The 18,614-nt window shown below is 45.7% G+C and overlaps 1 protein-coding gene across 1 annotated transcript; it reads right to left on the reverse strand.

Annotated features, from left to right (window-relative positions):
* Positions 1 to 10,258: 10,258 nt before the first annotated feature.
* LOC138568788 (uncharacterized) lies at positions 10,259 to 10,693 on the reverse strand. The gene has a single exon (XM_069646563.1). It carries the CDS (start codon positions 10,691 to 10,693, stop codon positions 10,259 to 10,261), a length of 435 nt encoding a protein of 144 aa, XP_069502664.1.
* Positions 10,694 to 18,614: the final 7,921 nt, after the last annotated feature.

Consider the following 18,614-nt stretch of genomic DNA (forward strand, 5'->3'; position numbering starts at 1 on the left):
TACGTCAGTGCCCCTTGGGGTAGCTATGCACTGGGACCTGGCAGCCGCGGTTGAGTCCGCTCCTGGGCCTAGAAGTTCCTTTTCATTTAAGGAAGTCCTCATGTGCCTTCTAGAAGCCGACAAACAAGTGAAGATGTGTTACGCTGCCAGCAGCTCCACCCCAGCATCACACATAACATTTCCATTGGCTCAAAAAACAGCCAATGCATATTGAATGTGTGGATAACTCACAGTAGACAATGGTTTCAGATTGGCCCAGGTCTGCTGTCAGTCACACACAGCAGGACCACAATGTTGCAACTTGCACTGTTTGCGCATAGCTTTTAGAGGCAGCTGTACCTGATCACTGACACCCCACTAGCCTCTAAATGGAAAGCCCTAAAACATGTGCATTACACCCCAGCCGGCCCATAGAGCTGGGGGTTCCCCAATAGCACTTTAAGATGAGGCAGCAGCACCCGTGAGATGGATGGGGATGCAGATTAATACTCTCGCATCAAATCAATAATGACAACTCAATAGTTTGGCAAAGGCAGTCAGTTTAATGACAAGTACAAAAAACATGGAGTTCATGAATATCAGCATTCGCTCGATCTTCCTTCTTGCTTAAACTCGAATTAATTTCAGAAAAAAAACATCATTTATACTAAAAACCCATCATCACTGACGTGTAACGCTTCAAATCTGGCATGCACTTCTATTGGTTCTAGGAAGGTAACTTTAATATAGGTGCTATATCTGTATATGGTAACAGAGTGAGGGGATTGGACAAACACTGTCAAGTGGGGCATCCAATGCCTAGTTCAAAATGGCTACTGTAAACGTCACTAAAAGTACAACGTCTCATTGGTTTTACTAACTATAGGACCCTTGATTGCTTGGTCCACTATGATTGGGTTGGCAATAGCCCCACTTATACTTTGCCACTTGCCTAGCAGCATGCAGAATAGCCGGCCAGGTGCAGGGAGCTCGTCTGCACCCCTAGATTCCCTCCAGTTATTGCTACAATCAATCACCACCTTAGTGGCCATGTGTCAATTATTTCTTTGTGGTTGGCCTCGAGACTGCTTCTTGGTGTGGAAAAGTTAAGATATCTGTGCATGGCCCAAGGCCATGCATAGGTTTGAAAGTTTCATCCTTTCTCGCTTGGCTGGTCACGTGATTCCGACCCCCGACATCATCTTCAATTTGTATATTTGATTTAATTCTGCCAGCCATTTGCCTTCTGTGGCTTATCTTGACCTTTCTGAACAGGATACTCTGTTCTTCTTTCGTAAATTGTATCCACTGTTGGTCTATTTCAGCCGATACGACCTTGGCTTCCTGGTACGATTTGCAAGTGTCTGAGTTTCTCTCTGTCTTTAATTCTTGATATGTTCGCTGCAAAGCTCTCCTCTTGAGACCTTTAGTAACCTTTGGTTGATTCTGCTCTTGTGCATAGTGGAAGTATACTTATATAAAGTGCTCCTTTTGAGGTAGATATAGATAGGTGGTGCTTGCCGCAATCTATTTTAATACTAAGCATAAGCAAGCCTCACGATTTCTCTGCTTCTTGCGGTTCCTTGCATATCTACACGTGTAAACTAACTGAATATCTTCATCGCACATCTGGCATTATTTCTGACCGTTTGACATCAAGTATTTCACTTTAGGCTCAGGATGTCACTTGTCCATGGTGTTTCGTATCTTTTCATAATTAACAGGTCATCATATCTTCGATATGCGAGTCGGTCCGGGTTCTTGTGACGTCACCATTCGTCTTCCTTCAGTATCTTTTTAGCTTCTTCAGGGACTGCATTCTGACAATCTTCATTCTGCCTCATTTGCCGATATGGTTTTCTCAAGGGGTACCTTACTGTCCAGGTTTTCTTAGGTGTCGATACTTCAATACGTGCTGTTCTTCTGATAGGTACTGGACAGAGCCCCACTGCGGCTCTCTGCTGGTTTATTTGCTCATCATACGTCACATATTTCGGCGTGAAATTTCCTGGTACTTCAAAATGGATGGTTGGAGTGTGAATCGTTCTTGGGACCTCCTCTACACTCTCCCATCTGGGCGATTCATCAACCACTTTCACTTCTTCTTTGGTGTCAACTTTTACTTCATCCTCTGGATCCACAAATAGAGGTTTGAAGAAATAGATCTTTGGGATCCATATCTGTATGACTTCCTTCAAGCCTCCTGCTGTTCTCACGTGCTCATCTTTGTTCCAAGTCATTAGTTGACATTGTCCACTTGGACTACAATAGATCCATTTTCCCTCATCATTTCTATGTTTCCTGGGATATCAAAACTTTGTTCCTTCTAATGCATAAATGCTGGCTTTCACAAAGTCTCTTATTTATTCATAAGTGAGGTCCTTGGTTTTCCATCCTGGTTCGACATCAATCATGATCTTCATCCCTGTTGCCTTTTTCACAGTTTTCTGGCACTGAGAATTTATTATCTTGATAAAACAGAATCCGAGCAATATCATCACTAGCAGGGCTCCTAGGAATTTGAATGCATCTGCTATCCATTGGGGAACCCATGAAAATAGTGATCGAAACCAGCTGTCATCGTCCACTTCGTCAGTTTCATCAATCATTTGATTCTGTAGTTTCGTTAGCATACCTATGGTCTCTGTTAAAGTTCAATTTTCTTCATCGTGGGATGGTATAAAGTGCAACACGATTCTCCGATTTTTGCAAAAACACCTCCATCCATAGCTGTGATCATGTCAAGGACATATCTGTTCTGGAGAGTCATTCATCAAATTGCCCTTAACTCTTCCTTGATTGCGTTGAATCCTTTTATGGTCGTGTTGATGGTCTGCAGTAACTCCAATCTGGTTATCTGCAACCATTTAGTATTTGCTCCAACCTGAATTCTCTGCATAAAAATTGTCGTGAACACTGATGAGGTCTGACTGAACAGTCTATGTTCATATGGGATAGCTAAGAAAGCTTCTATGGATTTTGCAGAAAAGTAATTCTCTCTCTTCATTCAGCTCATCAGTTCCACAGATCTTTTCTTCCTCAGGTGAGCATCTGCTTTCGGGAAACTGTCAATATTCAGATCACTTTTTGGAATCACCAAGGCTGGAACATGGACATTCACCAGTGTGCATATACCTCCCCAGTTCTTTGGCAGCCTGATATATGCTTCGGATCCACACACCCAATAATGATCCATGATCAGTGCAGTACCATGTACCATTCCTGGAGCATCAAAGACTCGGTCAGAGTTCTGGTTCTCTCCCATTTTCTTGTGCTATTATTCCAGGAGCACAATTTGAAATTCTCCAATGGTACTATCTGTAAGGGTCCTACTCTGTCTTCAACCCATGTTAGCAGTCTTGCAAGTCTCGGCCATAGTGGCTTGCATATCCTTTGTGCGTTTTCAATTGCTTCTTTGCAGGCTCCAATGACCATCCGTGCTCTGCAGATCACTACTCCTTTCTCCCATCCGTCTGGTGAAAGCACTGTTCCCCAAATTTGCATTTGGCCTCTGTTCTTCCATCTCTGAATTTCTTCTGGAGTTTTTTCTTGAACGTTCAGTTTTTGATTTGCTTCTCTTCTCATTCCTGCTCCTTTAACTCCAGGGTTCTCATATCGGAGCCCAGTGTGCTTTGTTTTTCCGTTGTTTCTTGTCTTTATGTCCTGGACATAATCGTCTTCATTTGGATCCGTTGCTTCAGTTGCCCATTTCACTGAAGCATCACTTCCCATGAACTGGCCTCTGGTCTTGCACAGTGCTACGTGTGATAGACAGTGGGCCGTCTGCACATCTCTTTCAACAGCTACACAGATCTTCGATTTCCCGATGCTATAAGGAAGGAGTGCACAAACAAAGCATTCCTCCTTTGAATTTCATCATCCAACTACTTTCATATGTTGGTACCAGATGTTATTCCCCAAGTGTGCGGTGCTGTCTACGTAGTCGTTTAGTTTGTTGCTATCTTCTTGTATGCTTCTCTTTATTCTCAAGATTTTCATGTAGTTTGCTATAGCCACATCCTTGAACACATCCGTATAGCTTCTTCTTGATGGAGGATTCTCAGGTATCTCAAATCCATGGTTCAGGCCTCTTCATCTGTACCATTTGAGTAGAAGAAAGTCTGGCAATTCTTTCCTTGTCCTCTTGTCTTTTCCTGGCTCTGGTTATGAACGGCCATATTGATTCTGCTATTATCTCTGCACGTGATACTATTGCTGCACTTGCACTTGCCCCTTCCAGTGCTGGCTCAGGGGTGCTTATCAATGCTGTCTCTGTTGGTTTATTCTCCAACTCCTTTTGTCTCATGAAAGGTTCAGCCTTTTCCATTTATCTTTTGACTTAGCTTGTAGTGGAACTTCTCATTGTTGGTTGTCCAGCCTTCTCCCATTCTTTGGATTGTGGTTCTGCAGTTATTGACACTAGACCTGGTGTATGTGCACTCATCATTTGCTTGTGTGTGTCTTTTAGTAACCTTTTCTCATTCTTGCTCTGCTGACCCTGTCTCCGGCTTTTCAATTAGCTTGTTACCACATATGTGTTTGTGTCATTGCTATTCACATCCATTTCAAGTTCACTCGCTCCTCTTTCAGACCTTCTAGGGACTGGAATCACTATAAAGGGTCTGGGTGCCTTTGTGGATTTTATGCGTACATCATTAGGTGGGTGCACTGGAATCAGAACACTTTGTGCACCAATAACAAATTCAGTTCAAATCGTCAGTGACAGTAAAACGATGATGAATATAATGCATAGGTACATTATACCTCTATAAGTTAACCTACAACACTTTGTTCCGGGACAATGTGAGCATCTCTCCTCCTGAGGGATGACAACATTACTGCTTTGGTTGCCCATCTCGATCATTTAAGGAAAGAAAACTATTTTTTAATACACTCTAGGCAATATTATCTCTGGATTCTGCTGTTTCTGCTCGTAGGTTGCAGGTACTGGAACGATTGTCCTTCTTTGCCTGAATAATAGATTATCTCTTGTCTCTGGACACAGTTCTCTTTTCTGTATATTAAACTGTCAAAATCAGGTAATAATTTCAGCAAGCCTCTAGTTTGCATGTTCAAAATAAACAAGCTCCCAGTCAATCCCTCTTATCTGTTTCACTCCAGAAGACCTGTCGTGTCCTGGTCAGCATAAACAAGAGTGAAGCGTCTGGCAACACTTTCTCGATCCGTCCCTCGGCGGAAAGTCTTACAATCTTCTCCGGAAACTTTGATGATGATGAGAAAGTTCAACCTACATTACAATGCCATGCAGGAGCATGCTCATCTTTGTAGAATTACCTGGGTACCTGATGAAAGTGAGAACGTCAACAATGGCAGGCCTCCCCACAAGCTCTGGAAAGTCCTCAATCAAGTGGAAAAAGACGTTACTGGCTAGTCTGTTATCTTCTGGTGATAGGGACATTTGTCTTGTGCTGGCTGTGAAAGGAACTGCTAAGTAATTATGATGAATAGCTTCTGTGATTTTGATGAGCGTGAAGAGCACCCTGAATTATCATTCCGTTCAGGATTATACCCAAATGTTCTGTGTTTGCTGGATCTCGTAAAAATGTCAAGACATCATTGTGTCTCCCAACAAGATCTGGATAGTCTTCACTTAAGCGAAAGAATAGCACGCTCACAAGCCTATTCACTGAGGCTTCTGCTGGGGACATTTGTCTTGTCCCCGCTGTACTCTGGAATCAAAAGAAACTGCTCGGCAATCACAGTGAGCAGCCTCCTTATTGTCTTTTCGCTTTCAGGGTTTTGATGGGTACGATCTCAATACTAATTCGAAGTAAATTAGAATGGCCCTCATTACAACTCAGGCGTCGCCGTTAACCCTTAATGCCTGATTACAAGTGTCCCTTTGCGGGTTGGTGTTTAACGCCAGCTTTTATGGGGGCAAAAATGGGAATGGGGAAGGGCAAATGGTGAATGGGGAATTACCGCCCCACTCACTTTGGAATGGGGCGGTAATTCCGCCATCCACCAGGGCGGAATCGTAACCTTAGCGGCATGGACCATGGTGCTAATAGCACCATGGTCCTTCTCCAAGGTTGTAATGAGGGCCAATGTCTTTAGTGATGTCACTGCTGTGGGACACCATAAGTGAGTCCAAACCAGGCTCCTGTTTGAAAAGAGTCTGGATACTGTATTCTCTTCCAATGTATATGTCCTCGATCAAAATTTGGCATATTCTTATCTTATCAAGGCTTCAGTGTGCCTCAGTCCAAAGTTCAAAGACAACAGACTATGCTGTGGCTCATGCATGCACTTTTTCTTCTTCACCCTGCAACTAGGATGCACAGAGTGTCTGTTTAATTTCAATGTTCTTATCCCCTTTTTTGCTCAGAGGAAATGTGCAAAATTAAGCCACAACTTTGCACAAAAGTTCTTTGCTTTTGTTTCGCTGGTCATTCGTCCTTCTTCCTCATCATGGACCTCGTCTGCATGTGCTGTGGTTCTTCCCCATTGTCTGTAGTCTCTTTGCATTGGGGTGTGGGCAGGGGTCCTTCTCCGTTGTATGGCTTGATGACACCCAGGAAGAGCCAAACCCTTCTTCCTTGTAGTTTGACTGCAGAGGGAGTAACGTCTTCCACTCTAAAGGGTCCGTTGAACCTTGGTTCTTCCCGCTTTTTTCTGGTGTGATTTTTCACCAAAACCGTGTCCCCAGGGAAAAATGATGGTAGACGTAAACCTTGAATCAGGTTTGTTGTAGTATCTCCTTCTGTGTTCTATGCTGCCCTGCACGCTTTTTGTCGTCGCTGCAGCTGTCCTGAAATTACAGTAAGACAAGATGTCATGCAATTCAAGTAATTTTGCATTTCTGATCCTAAAACTTCCCCTGTTGGCTGAGCATCACATCTAGCTCTATCTCGGGGTGTCAATGGTGTGTGCATCCTTCTGCCTGTTGCTATCTCATACGGCGTAAGATGATGGTCAGAACCAGGCTGGTTTCTGATTGCATACAGTGCCAGTGGAAGGCAGTGCGTACATCCCTTCTTTAGAGGAAGCTTCAACTTGGCTATCCTTTCCTTTAACAAGCCGTTGAGCTTCTCACAAATTCCATTACCTTGAGGATGATACGCAGAAGAGAACTTGTGCTTTATACCAAGCAGCAAGCTAATCTGTTCGAATACTGCATTAACAAAATGAGGACCATTATCTGACCTCATGACCTCACATATTCCTCATCTGGAAAATACCTCTCTCACTAGAAATGTGGCCTCATAGGTAGAGTCTGGGTGTATACATAGACCTGCTTCTATCCTTCTAGAGAATGGACACACCACAACAATTAGATACCTGTAGCCATTATGTCAGATACCAGAGTTGCCCTCGTAGTGTAGCCGATGAGTTCTTCTTCCCAATGTGCCCCTCTGGTTTTGGTTTAGAAAGAACCAGAGCGATCTATTGGAGAAAAGAATGGATGCCGATGGAAGTCCCGGAGTATCAATGGAACAACTCAGGTCGAGACGCGGGATGTCAAAGGAGGACTGGAGATGAATAATACAACAGCAATTCGAAGCCGGACCTGCAAAGGTGAGATATAACAACACACCACAGCAGCAAGATTTGAGTTGCGTTATACTAAAGATTTACCATGCAAGGCAAAAAGGGAGTTTAAGTAAATGTACCCCACCAGTAATAGTAAGAGAAAGATACACAAGCCACCCCCCTTCTTCCACCCAGGCTTATCAGAAAAGGTTAACCGCTTACCGGTGGTTTCGTACCAGGAGAGGAAATTCACATGTAGGCAAGATCCAAGCAATCCACATAGTAGCAGTCCAACCTAGCCCGACGGCACGAGGACGCCTAATAACACCCTAACCCGACGGCACGAGGACGGTAGTACACCCAGGGAGTCTCTAGTCCGTGTACCAATTCTAAACTCCAAAGTTCCAGGTAAAGAAAACCAGAAGTTCCAAGAACAACAATCCAAAGGTGGAAAAGCGTATGCAGACGAAGTCTGGCCTGAAGTAACGTGGCATCCAAGGAGCAGGCAAGAGAAGTCCAGTAGCGGTCCGTGATCAAGATACCAGACGAGGCAATTCAAGGCAAGGCGATAAGAAGGGCAATCCAATAAACAATCCGCGTCGAGGAATCAAGGTGATCATAAACTGTGGGAAAAAACAGGGAAACAAGGACAGGAACAGAGAGAACAAGATAACTTTAGACAGATTTCGAAATGCCACTAATCCGTGATCAGAAGCACCGACCTAGAGGGAGGAGGTGCTAATAAGGAGGCAAGTCACGTGACAACACAGCGCGCTACTCGGCGTGATCCCTGGGAGGAGTAGAGCGGACGCCAGCGTTGCCATGCCAATTTCCAGGCACCAGGTTTCGCGTTTCTTAAAGGGACACGAGCCCGTAGTCTAGAACAGAACGAGTGCCCATACATAACAGTATCCTCCCGCAAAGGGGCCCTCACCCCCCGAGCGGATCAAAAACGGGCCATAAGGACAGGGGCGTGAATGTTTTCAGTCGGTTCCCATGTGCGGTCCTCCGGACCATAGCCCTTCCAATCGACCAAGTACAAACGCCGTCCCCTGCACACCTTGGTATCCAGGATAGCAGCCACCTCGTATTCGTCGAAACCATGCACCCTGACAGGAGACGGGTGTATAGGTAGTTTGGTCAATGGGTGACAAGGTTTCACCAAGGACACATGAAACACCGGATGTATCCTCCAAGTAGAAGGTAGGGCTAGACGAACCACTGCCGGATTTATGACTTGCAGAACTTTATAGGGACCCACAAAACGTGGTAACAAGGCCCGTCGACCTGGCAATCGTAGGTTTTTCGTAGACAACCAGACCTTCATGCCCGGAGCATACATAGGAGCCGGGGAGCGGTGTGCATCCGCATATTTTTTCGAACGGCTCTGGGCCAGAACCAGTTGGCTCTTCACTAAGGCATGAGTGTCTGAGAGTCTCTTAAAACAACTCAAAGCAGCGGGATTACGGAATGGTGGTTCGGCACCAAGAGGCAAGGAACGTGGATGTCGACTATTCATCGCGTAAAACGGGGACATGTGGGTCGCAGAGTGGAGGGAATTATTGTAGGCAAATTCCGCCAACGGCAATACGGAGACCCAGGTACCTTGACGTTGGAAAGTGAGGCAACGGAGGTACTGTTCCATGGTTGCATTAAGCCTCTCCGTTTGACCATCTGTTTGAGGATGATAGGCGCTGGAGTATCTGCCATCGATGCCTAGGGTTGTGGTCAAAGACCTCCAAAAGCGAGAAGTAAACTGCGGTCCCCGATCTGTGACGATCATAGTAGGTAGGCTGAACCTTTTAAACACGTTCTTCAAGAATAGATCCGCCAACACCGGAGCAGTAGGGACACCATGGCATGGTACAAACATAGCCATCTTGGTAAAGTAATCAACCACTACCCAGATAGTGTTGTAACCGTCCACCAAAGGTAGTTCTACGACAAAATCCATAGAAAGCATCTTCCATGGGGCATGAGGTATAGGCATGGGTTGCAGCAGGCCCACAGGTTTCCCATGATGACGTTTGCACTGGGCACAAACGGCACAAATAGCTATATATTCCCTTACATCTTGCTTCATAGAAGGCCACCAGCACCATCTTCTCAAGAGGTCCAAGGTCTTTCCAACCCCTGGATGGGCTGCTGTAGCAGCATCATGCCACCACTGCATGGCGGTACGCCGGGTATCAACATCTGGCAAAAATATCTTACCCTGTTTATAGGGTAGTGAGTGAACGAGCTCCAAACCAAGGCTGGCAACCTCAGAGGGATGGTTCCTCGCCCAATCCTTGATGGCTGCGTTTAATGAGGGACGTAACGTGCAACCACACACCACTTGAGTAGGCAGTAACAGGGAGCCGTGAAGGTTGGAAGGAGTCAGAGGTCCATGAAGTCGAGAAAGGGCATCTGCTTTTGAGTTCAAGGAACCGGGACGGTAGGTGATGATGAAATTGAACATCGAGAAAAATTCATGCCACCTAGCATGGCGAGCCGTGGTGCATTTTACCGACTGCAGGGCTAAGAGATTCCTGTGATCAGTAAAGACCTGTACCGGCTCGGGAGAGCCCAACAGATGATGCCTCCAAACCAAGAATGCGTCTTTGACAGCCAATAACTCGCGCTCCGTGATAGTGTAATTTCTTTCATAGGGCGTAGGTTTTCTGGAGTGATAAGCCACTGGATGGAGGCTTTTGGTGTCTGGACAATGCTGGGACAAAACCGCGCCCAAGGCTACATCAGAGGCATCGGCTTCAATAACAAATGGTGTATTCGTATCCGGATGCTAGAGAACAGGAGCAGAAGTAAAGGTGGACTTCAGGGCTTCGAAGGCAATTTGTGCCTGTGCATTCCATTTGAACGGATGTTTAGTGCTGGTGAGGGCCGTCAGTGGAGAAAGTAGGGCAGAGTAATCTTGGATAAACCGCCGGTAGAAATTGGCAAAACCAAGAAACGATTGCAAGGCTTTCAATGTGTTGGGACGCGGCCAGTCCAAAATAGCAGAAACCTTGGAACGGCTCATCTGCACGCCCTGGTTGGTAATGTTATAGCCCAGAAATTCCACCTCAGTAACATGAAACATGCACTTCTCCAGTTTGGCGTACAGACGATTATCCCTTAGTCGTTGCAATACGTTAGAAACATGAGTGACATGAGAGGCAATCGAAGGGGAATAGATCAAGATGTCATCCAAGTATACGACAACATATTGGTCCAACATGTCATGGAATACCTCATTGATGAAATACTGAAAGGTAGCTGGAGCGTTGCACAGGCCAAAAGGCATAACGCAGTACTCAAAGAGGCCATACTTGGTTTTGAAAGCGGTTTTCCATTCGTCGCCTACGCGTATCCGTACAAGATTGTATGCACCCCTTAAGTCCAGTTTAGTAAACACCTTGGCCGAACCCAATTGATCCAGTAGAACCGAAATCAGAGGGATTGGATATTGGTTTTTGATTGTGATTGCGTTCTATACACGATAATCGATGCAAGGACGAAGGTCTCCCTCCTTTTTTGGGACGAAGAACAAGGGGGAGGCAGCAGGTGAACGAGAAGGGCGTATAAACCCAGAGTCCAAGGACCGCTTAATATAGTCCTTCAAAATCAAGTCTTCCCTTGGGGTCAAGGAGTATATGCGTCCTGAAGGTACCTTGGCCCCTGGGACCAATTCAATAGGACAGTCGTAGGGTCTGTGAGGTGGAAGCACCTGCGCCCCCTGAGCATAGGGTCTGTGAGGTGGAAGCACCTCTGCCCCCTGAGCATCGAAGACATCCTTGTACTTTTGGTATGCCACAGGAAGCGTAGTATTGATAAGTGCCCCTACGGTACCAGCTAGCTCAGAGAGAACGCGGCCTGGATTGACCACCGCAGGGGTTGTCAGACAATGACTCTCGCAGAAATCAGAGAGAAAACACACGTCCCCTGAACACCAGTCCACGGAAGGATTATGCAGCCTGAACCAAGGCAGACCTAATATAAACCTGAACTGTGGTGCGGCAATAAGATCAAAGGATATGATTTCCTGATGACCACAATCCGTGGTCATGACCAGATCGATAGTGCGTTCTGTCACTAGCCCAGAGACCAGGGAAGAACCGTCAACAGCATTAACCATTTCAGGACAAGATTTAAGGACAATCGGAAGACCCAATTCCCTCGCATAGGAGGCATCCACGTAATTCCCTGTGGCTCCGGAGTCCAATACCATGCTAACCTCCTTTCTCTCAAGACCGGAGGCCGTGAGTGACACAGCCAGACAATAAGGGCTACACAAAGGGGGATCTGTAGATGAAACACCCGGCTTCTGGATCCCTTCAGTCACCGGGTTTTGGCGTTTCCCTGTTTCTTGGTAGGTCTTTTGGGGCATTCCCTGAGCAAGTGTTCAGATGCTCCACAGTAAAAACATAGGCCGTTCTTCTTACGGTGTTCCCTGATTTCTGCCGATAGAGGGTTTCTCAGAGCCCCTATTTGCATAGGTTCAGAGGATCCCGAAGCAGGAACGGGAACAGAAAGAGAAACCGGAGGAGCTGTTCTTTTCTCTCCTTTCCTTGCTGCCTGTCGAGAATCGATCTGAAGAACCAAATTCAATAGCTCGGGGAATGTCTTGGGTATCAGTGGAACCGTAGCTAGGGTGTCCTTCAAGGAATCAGACAAGCCCTTATAGAAGAGCGAGTCCTTCTTATCTTCGGGCCAACCGGTCTCTGCCACCAGTTGGTTAAACCTGGCCACGTAGGCTAGCAGAGAGAGACCGCCTTGTTGCAAATTGAGCAGTTCTAAGTCAGTAGCCTGTGTAGCATAACGTGTGTCAAAGACACGACTCATGGCGTCTATTAATGCGTCACAATTATGTAGAAGATGGCTCCCTTCTTCCAGCAGTGGATTCGCCCAGGCGGCCACAGTGCCCCCTAAATGGGACAACAAAAATGCTGCCTTGGTGGTTGCATCAGGAAAAGAGGCAAGACGACAAAGAAAGTGCAACCTACACTGATTCAGGAAGGTCCTGAATGTTTTGGGGTCTCCATGGAACCGTTCAGGAGGAGCCAAGGGAAACTGGGCCGTCATATAAACAGGTCCCGTGCCCTGTTGAGAAGGGAGAGGAGCTGCGTCAGGGATACCCGCCAAAGGAGCCTCCTCGGCCCCCCGAGGCGACAAACCTGCTTGCAAATCATCTATGCGCCGCTGCGTAGCAGTGTGGGCAGCGGTCATATCATTGCGGAGTTCGGCCACCAATTGCAAAATGGTGGCCAAAGTCTCATTGGCATCCATTAAGGCTTCTGATTCTGTCAGATACCAGAGTTGCCCTCGTAGTGTAGCCGATGAGTTCTTCTTCCCAATGTGCCCCTCTGGTTTTGGTTTAGAAAGAACCAGAGCGATCTATTGGAGAAAAGAATGGATGCCGATGGAAGTCCCGGAGTATCAATGGAACAACTCAGGTCGAGACGCGGGATGTCAAAGGAGGACTGGAGATGAATAATACAACAGCAATTCGAAGCCGGACCTGCAAAGGTGAGATAGAACAACACACCACAGCAGCAAGATTTGAGTTGCGTTATACTAAAGATTTACCATGCAAGGCAAAAAGGGAGTTTAAGTAAATGTACCCCACCAGTAATAGTAAGAGAAAGATACACAAGCCACCCCCCTTCTTCCACCCAGGCTTATCAGAAAAGGTTAACCGCTTACCGGTGGTTTCGTACCAGGAGAGGAAATTCACACATAGGCAAGATCCAAGCAATCCACATAGTAGCAGTCCAACCTAGCCCGACGGCACGAGGATGCCTAATAACACCCTAACCCGACGGCACGAGGACGGTAGTACACCCAGGGAGTCTCTAGTCCGTGTACCAATTCTAAACTCCAAAGTTCCAGGTAAAGAAAACCAGAAGTTCCAAGAACAACAATCCGAAGGTGGAAAAGCGTATGCAGACGAGGTCTGGCCTGAAGTAACGTGGCATCCAAGGAGCAGGCAAGAGAAGTCCAGTAGCGGTCCGTGATCAAGATACCAGACGAGGCAATTCAAGGCAAGGCGATAAGAAGGGCAATCCAATAAACAATCCGCGTCGAGGAACCAAGGTGATCATAAACTGTGGGAAAAAACAGGGAAACAAGGACAGGAACAGAGAGAACAAGATAACTTTAGACAGATTTCGAAACGCCACTAATCCGTGATCAGAAGCACCGACCTAGAGGGAGGAGGTGCTAATAAGGAGGCAAGTCACGTGACAACACAGCACGCTACTCGGCGTGATCCCTGGGAGGAGTAGAGCGGACGCCAGCGTTGCCATGCCAATTTCCAGGCACCAGGTTTCGCGTTTCTTGAAGGGACACGAGCCCGTAGTCTAGAACGGAACGAGTGCCCATACATAACACATTACATACTTGAATCATATCGACGTAATCGACATGCATGTGCTGAAAAGGTCCATTGGGCCTTGGGATGACTCCTCTAATTACTTTTAGTGTGTGCCCAGCCGTGAACTGTTGGCAGATTATACAGTTCACCATAAAAAAATGCAACGTGTTCTGCTTAATTGGGTATAAACCAATCTTCAGCAATCAATGCTGCTAGATTCTCTTTTGTCATGTGCGCTGGGTAATGCAATTGTTCCAATGCTATTTTAAATAGGGCTATAGGCATCACCGGTTTACCAGTGCTGTCTTGTCATCACAAGCTTTCGGAGGGGTTCGAAGAACAACCCGCTGGTTCCACAGTATTTTCTGCTCCTGTGGTGCCTACCCTTGGAGTTCCATTAACTGGATTTGCCCCATGTTATTATAACGCTCAGGTTCACTTCGTGCAACACTCATTCTCTCATGCACATCATTTATTTCCACATTCATTATTATTTTGTCCTTGGACGCCACACGCTTCGCTTCCATGTCTGCTGCTTGATTTCCGCATGAGATAAAATCTGTCTGTTTTGTGTGGGAGTTGTAGTGCCTTAATGAGCCTATCGAATAAGGCTGCGTGCTGCATTGACGTGCCGTCTGCTCTGAGGTAGCCCCTCCTTTTCCAGTGAGCTAGGCCTGCGTGCACTGTTGACGTCACGTAGGCGGAGTCGCTGTAAACGGTTACTTGCTGGTCTGCGTGATTCTCAATCGCAAGTATCAACGCCAATAATTCTGCAGTTTGCACTGAATAATGAGATGTAATCATGCACTACTGAGTACTCGAAATTCTCCATTTGCCGTGTGCTTCATCACAGCGGTGCCTGTATATCTTTGCCCATCATTTGATAGATTCTCGAAGAACCGTCAACGAAGACAATTTCTCCTTCTGCTAATGCATTTTCTTTCACTCTGGGAATTTCATCATAGACTTCTTCATAGTTTGCGCAGTCATGGATTGGCTCTCCTTCAGTGACTGGCTCTGCTATAAACATAACTGGGTTCACTATCTTACATCAAATTATCTTTATCGATGGGTTTCATATGATTACCTCATAAGCAGAAGCTCTCTGAGACGAGTAACGTAATTGAGCATCCCATCACAATGGTTGTAGCCTTCTTTATGGCGAATGCTGCGGCAGCTAAACTTTGTTCGCACGGGAAGTGACCTCTCATCACTGGGTCCAAATTCCCACTATAGTATGCGAGGGGCTTGTACCCCAAAGTGGTTCTCTGTTTGAGTACTGATGTCATAACACTGTCATTCGTGTGTGAAAACATGTAGAATTCCTCTGCATAATTGGGGATTCCTAAAACTGGTGCCATGCAAATGGCCTTTGTAAGTTCAACAAACCCTTCTTCTATGGTCTCGGTCCATTAAATTTTTTCTTTCGTCACCTGTGCTTTGTTAAGAGCTTGTAACAAGGGCTTGCTATATGAGATGTAGTCAAAGACCCATGCCCTGACATAATTGCATAGGCCTAGAAAACTCTGCATCTGTTTTATCATGTGTGGCTTGTCTGTGTTTAATATGGCCTCTGCCCTTTCAGGGGTAACCCTTTTGCCCTCTTGTGAGATCAGCTGGCCTATGTACAGCACTTCTTGCTGACAATATTGTAACTTCTCTTTGTCAACTTTATATAATTTCTCAGCCAATATGATCAATAGCTGAATAGAATCGTGTCTGCACGTTTCCTCTGTCATGCTGCAAATTAAGTTGTCCACATACGGATGAAGTGTGCGGAACGGATGAAGTGTGCAGAGCGGATGAAGTGTGTGGAAAAGATGAAGTGGGCGGAAAGGATGAAGTGGGCCGAAAGGATGAAGTGTGCGGCAAGGATGAAGTGTGCGGAAAGGATGAAGTGTGCGGAAAGGGTGAAGTGTGCAGAAAAAAGGATGAAGTGTGCGGAAAGGATGCATTCTGCAGAAAGGATCAAGTGTGCGGAAACGATACTGAAATCTTGCAAGTCTTTGTGCAATGGGATTGAGAAAAATGCATTTTTCAAGTCAATCACCATGAAATATTTTGCCTCAATGGGTATATTACATATGATTGTTGACGGGTTCGGGACTAGAGGGAACTCGGCCTCTACAATATCATTTATTGGCCTTAGGTCCTGGATTAAACGCCAAGACCCTCCCTTTGATTTTTTAATAGGGTACACTGTGGTATTGCATGATGACTCTGACGTCACCAAAATGCCCTGCTCCATCATAGCAGAAATTGTATTGAAAATCCCCTCATTCGCTTCTCTAGACATGGGATACTGTTGTGCTTTGGGCAAAATTGCTCCTGGTTTTAGTTTAATCCTCACTTCTCCGACTCCTTTCAATAAGCCTACATCATAAGGGCCTGTAGTCCACACTGAGACAGGCACCCTTGCCATGTCGTCATCAAAATATTCAGGACGGTTTTGTACCAGCATCATTCTCAGGGGCACCTCTCTTTTGATCATCTTTACCCAATAAACGAGATTAACCTCAACTGTTGTTTCATCTATACCTGTTTGCTCTTCAAACAGATCGTCATCAGTTACGTCAGTCAATCTGTATCCTTCCTCAATGGCGATCACTGCATACCATTGTCTGCCTTTGTCATCACAAGCATCGATCAAAGCCACTTTTCCTCGCACTATAGCTGTGTGTATTGCTAGGGGAAACACTCGTCCCTTTTCCTCATGTATAGGTATTCTTGGCCTGAATAGAAATTCACCGGGGTTCTCAGGGCTTTGTCTGCAAGGCCTGGAAACCCTGCCATTAGTATTCACACTCCATACGCGAATATTTCTGGTTCCAATGGAACAGCTCTCATAGCCGTTTGTCCTGCGTGCTCTAATCATTTCGCATACATTCAAATAATGCATTCCGGGAGTTGAACATATTATGCCCTTCTCCGTGAACGAGATTGTCATGTTAAAATTCATCATTAGGTCACGCCCCAATATATTTTATGGGGGTCTGCCGTGAATACAGTAGTGGCACGCTCATGTCACATTCTCCTATTGAAACTGGAAGTTTGTTTGCAAAAGGAACACGACTTGTTGCTCCTGTGAAGCCATGAGTATTTATTGCATCGTCGGACAAGGAAAAATTGCCATCACGTATACATGAGCGTGTTGCCCCCATATCAACTATGAAGGAATATTCTTTATCCCCTATAATGACATCCACCCTTGGTTCCTCATGAGGGTTTGTTGTCACTGATCGGATAGAACACACAAGGTTTCTCACATAAGGTGAGCTGTCCTAATCCATATATAACTTTGTCCCATGCTGAGTGAATGGATTTCCTCCATCACCAGAGTTTTTTCCCATTCCAGGATTCAGCACCTGTCCTGTACTTGTTATTCCAAACTTCCAACATATTAGTGGTGGTCTGATTATTTGCCCATTTGACATGTCCTGATTGCCGTTTTGCATGTTTTGAAAACCAACCTGATTACTTTGGAAACCTCCCTTATTACTCTGCCATCCTCTTCCTCGAAAGCCTCTCCCCCTTGGGTTATTGCCTTGATCACCCTGCCCTTGATTGTTGACCTGCTGCATGTTTGATCCGTCTGTGCTAGTTATCATTGCCCCTTCACTGACATATTTTGACAATTTTTTCTGCACTAACTTTGCCTCTTCAGCTTTTCGTGCAGCCTCTTTTTAGCGATTTTTCTCTTGCAGCAGCCTGCAATAGTGCCCTATCGTCAACTGTTTTTCAGACCACGTTTTGTCCTTAATTCCTACCAATTTCTTGAGCTTCTTCTGTACCTGATCTGGCAGCCCTTGGCACAATATATGGTAGAACAAGGGTATGGATTTACTCCAATATTCACAAGTTTCAAGCACCCACGCATCTTGGAAATTCTGAATGTAAAGCAAAGGATCCTCTGACTCCTTCATTTTATGTGGCATTATATCTCCCATGTCAGAAATGTCCGGGTGTAGCAATCGGAATGCTTTCCATACCGCGGCTCTATAATTGTTAAATGGTGCTCCATCATGTGCAGTATTAACTGTAGTCACGCCAGGGTAACCTGCACGTGTCCACACATCATCAGCTCTATCACCAAGTATGGGGATTAAAAGACCCTTAATATCCCCTATAGGTAACGTGTTCCCTCCCGTTATTATTTCTAACTCATGCATCCATTTTCGGCCCCCGATGTTAACATTGGAAGCTTTTTTTCCAGATTTTCTCGATCCATGTGTGGCCACAGTATATACTGCGGCCTCATTCCTCCTTTTACGAGCAACGGGAATTGTAACACATGGCACTCCTTTTCTTCTCTCATCATTCTCCTATCCACTGAAGGGGTAATATTCCTGCATCACCATCTACCTGGCAGTGTCCTTAGTCTGCCCACATAGGGTGGTGGAGACACCCCCCTCTGACCGTGAGATACTCCTTTGTGTTGGTCTGATTGTGTGGCTGACTCTGATGCCTTAGGTGCAGATCCACTAGAGGCTGACCATCTTATTCCTTTTCTTCCAGAGAAGCGTTTTTCGTGTTGTCTTCTCTCTTCTTCCTTTTCCTCACATTCTTCTCTTTCTGTGTCTGATATTGTCTGTGCCCAACTCGTGCAACTCCTCTCATCTTCCTCATTTCTATTTAGTGTCAACCTATCTAGGGACAGCTCTCTATTTCTGTTACTTCGGGAGGCGTTCTCAGTATCGTACAGCTGAGTTCTATCCCCATTTCATCAAATATTCTATCGATCATCTCTCCAATGCTTCTGGTGTCAAAGTCATCTTCCATATTTGCC

Source organism: Ambystoma mexicanum, chromosome 2q (genome assembly GCF_040938575.1).
Source record: "Ambystoma mexicanum isolate Mex_15411 chromosome 2q, UKY_AmexF1_1, whole genome shotgun sequence".
NCBI classification, from domain to species: Eukaryota; Metazoa; Chordata; class Amphibia; order Caudata; family Ambystomatidae; genus Ambystoma; species Ambystoma mexicanum.

Bases quoted from the DNA above. Each gene is read 5' to 3' on its own strand.
- LOC138568788 (XM_069646563.1), bottom strand. From the start codon at position 10,693: ATGTTGGACCAATATGTTGTCGTATACTTGGATGACATCTTGATCTAT.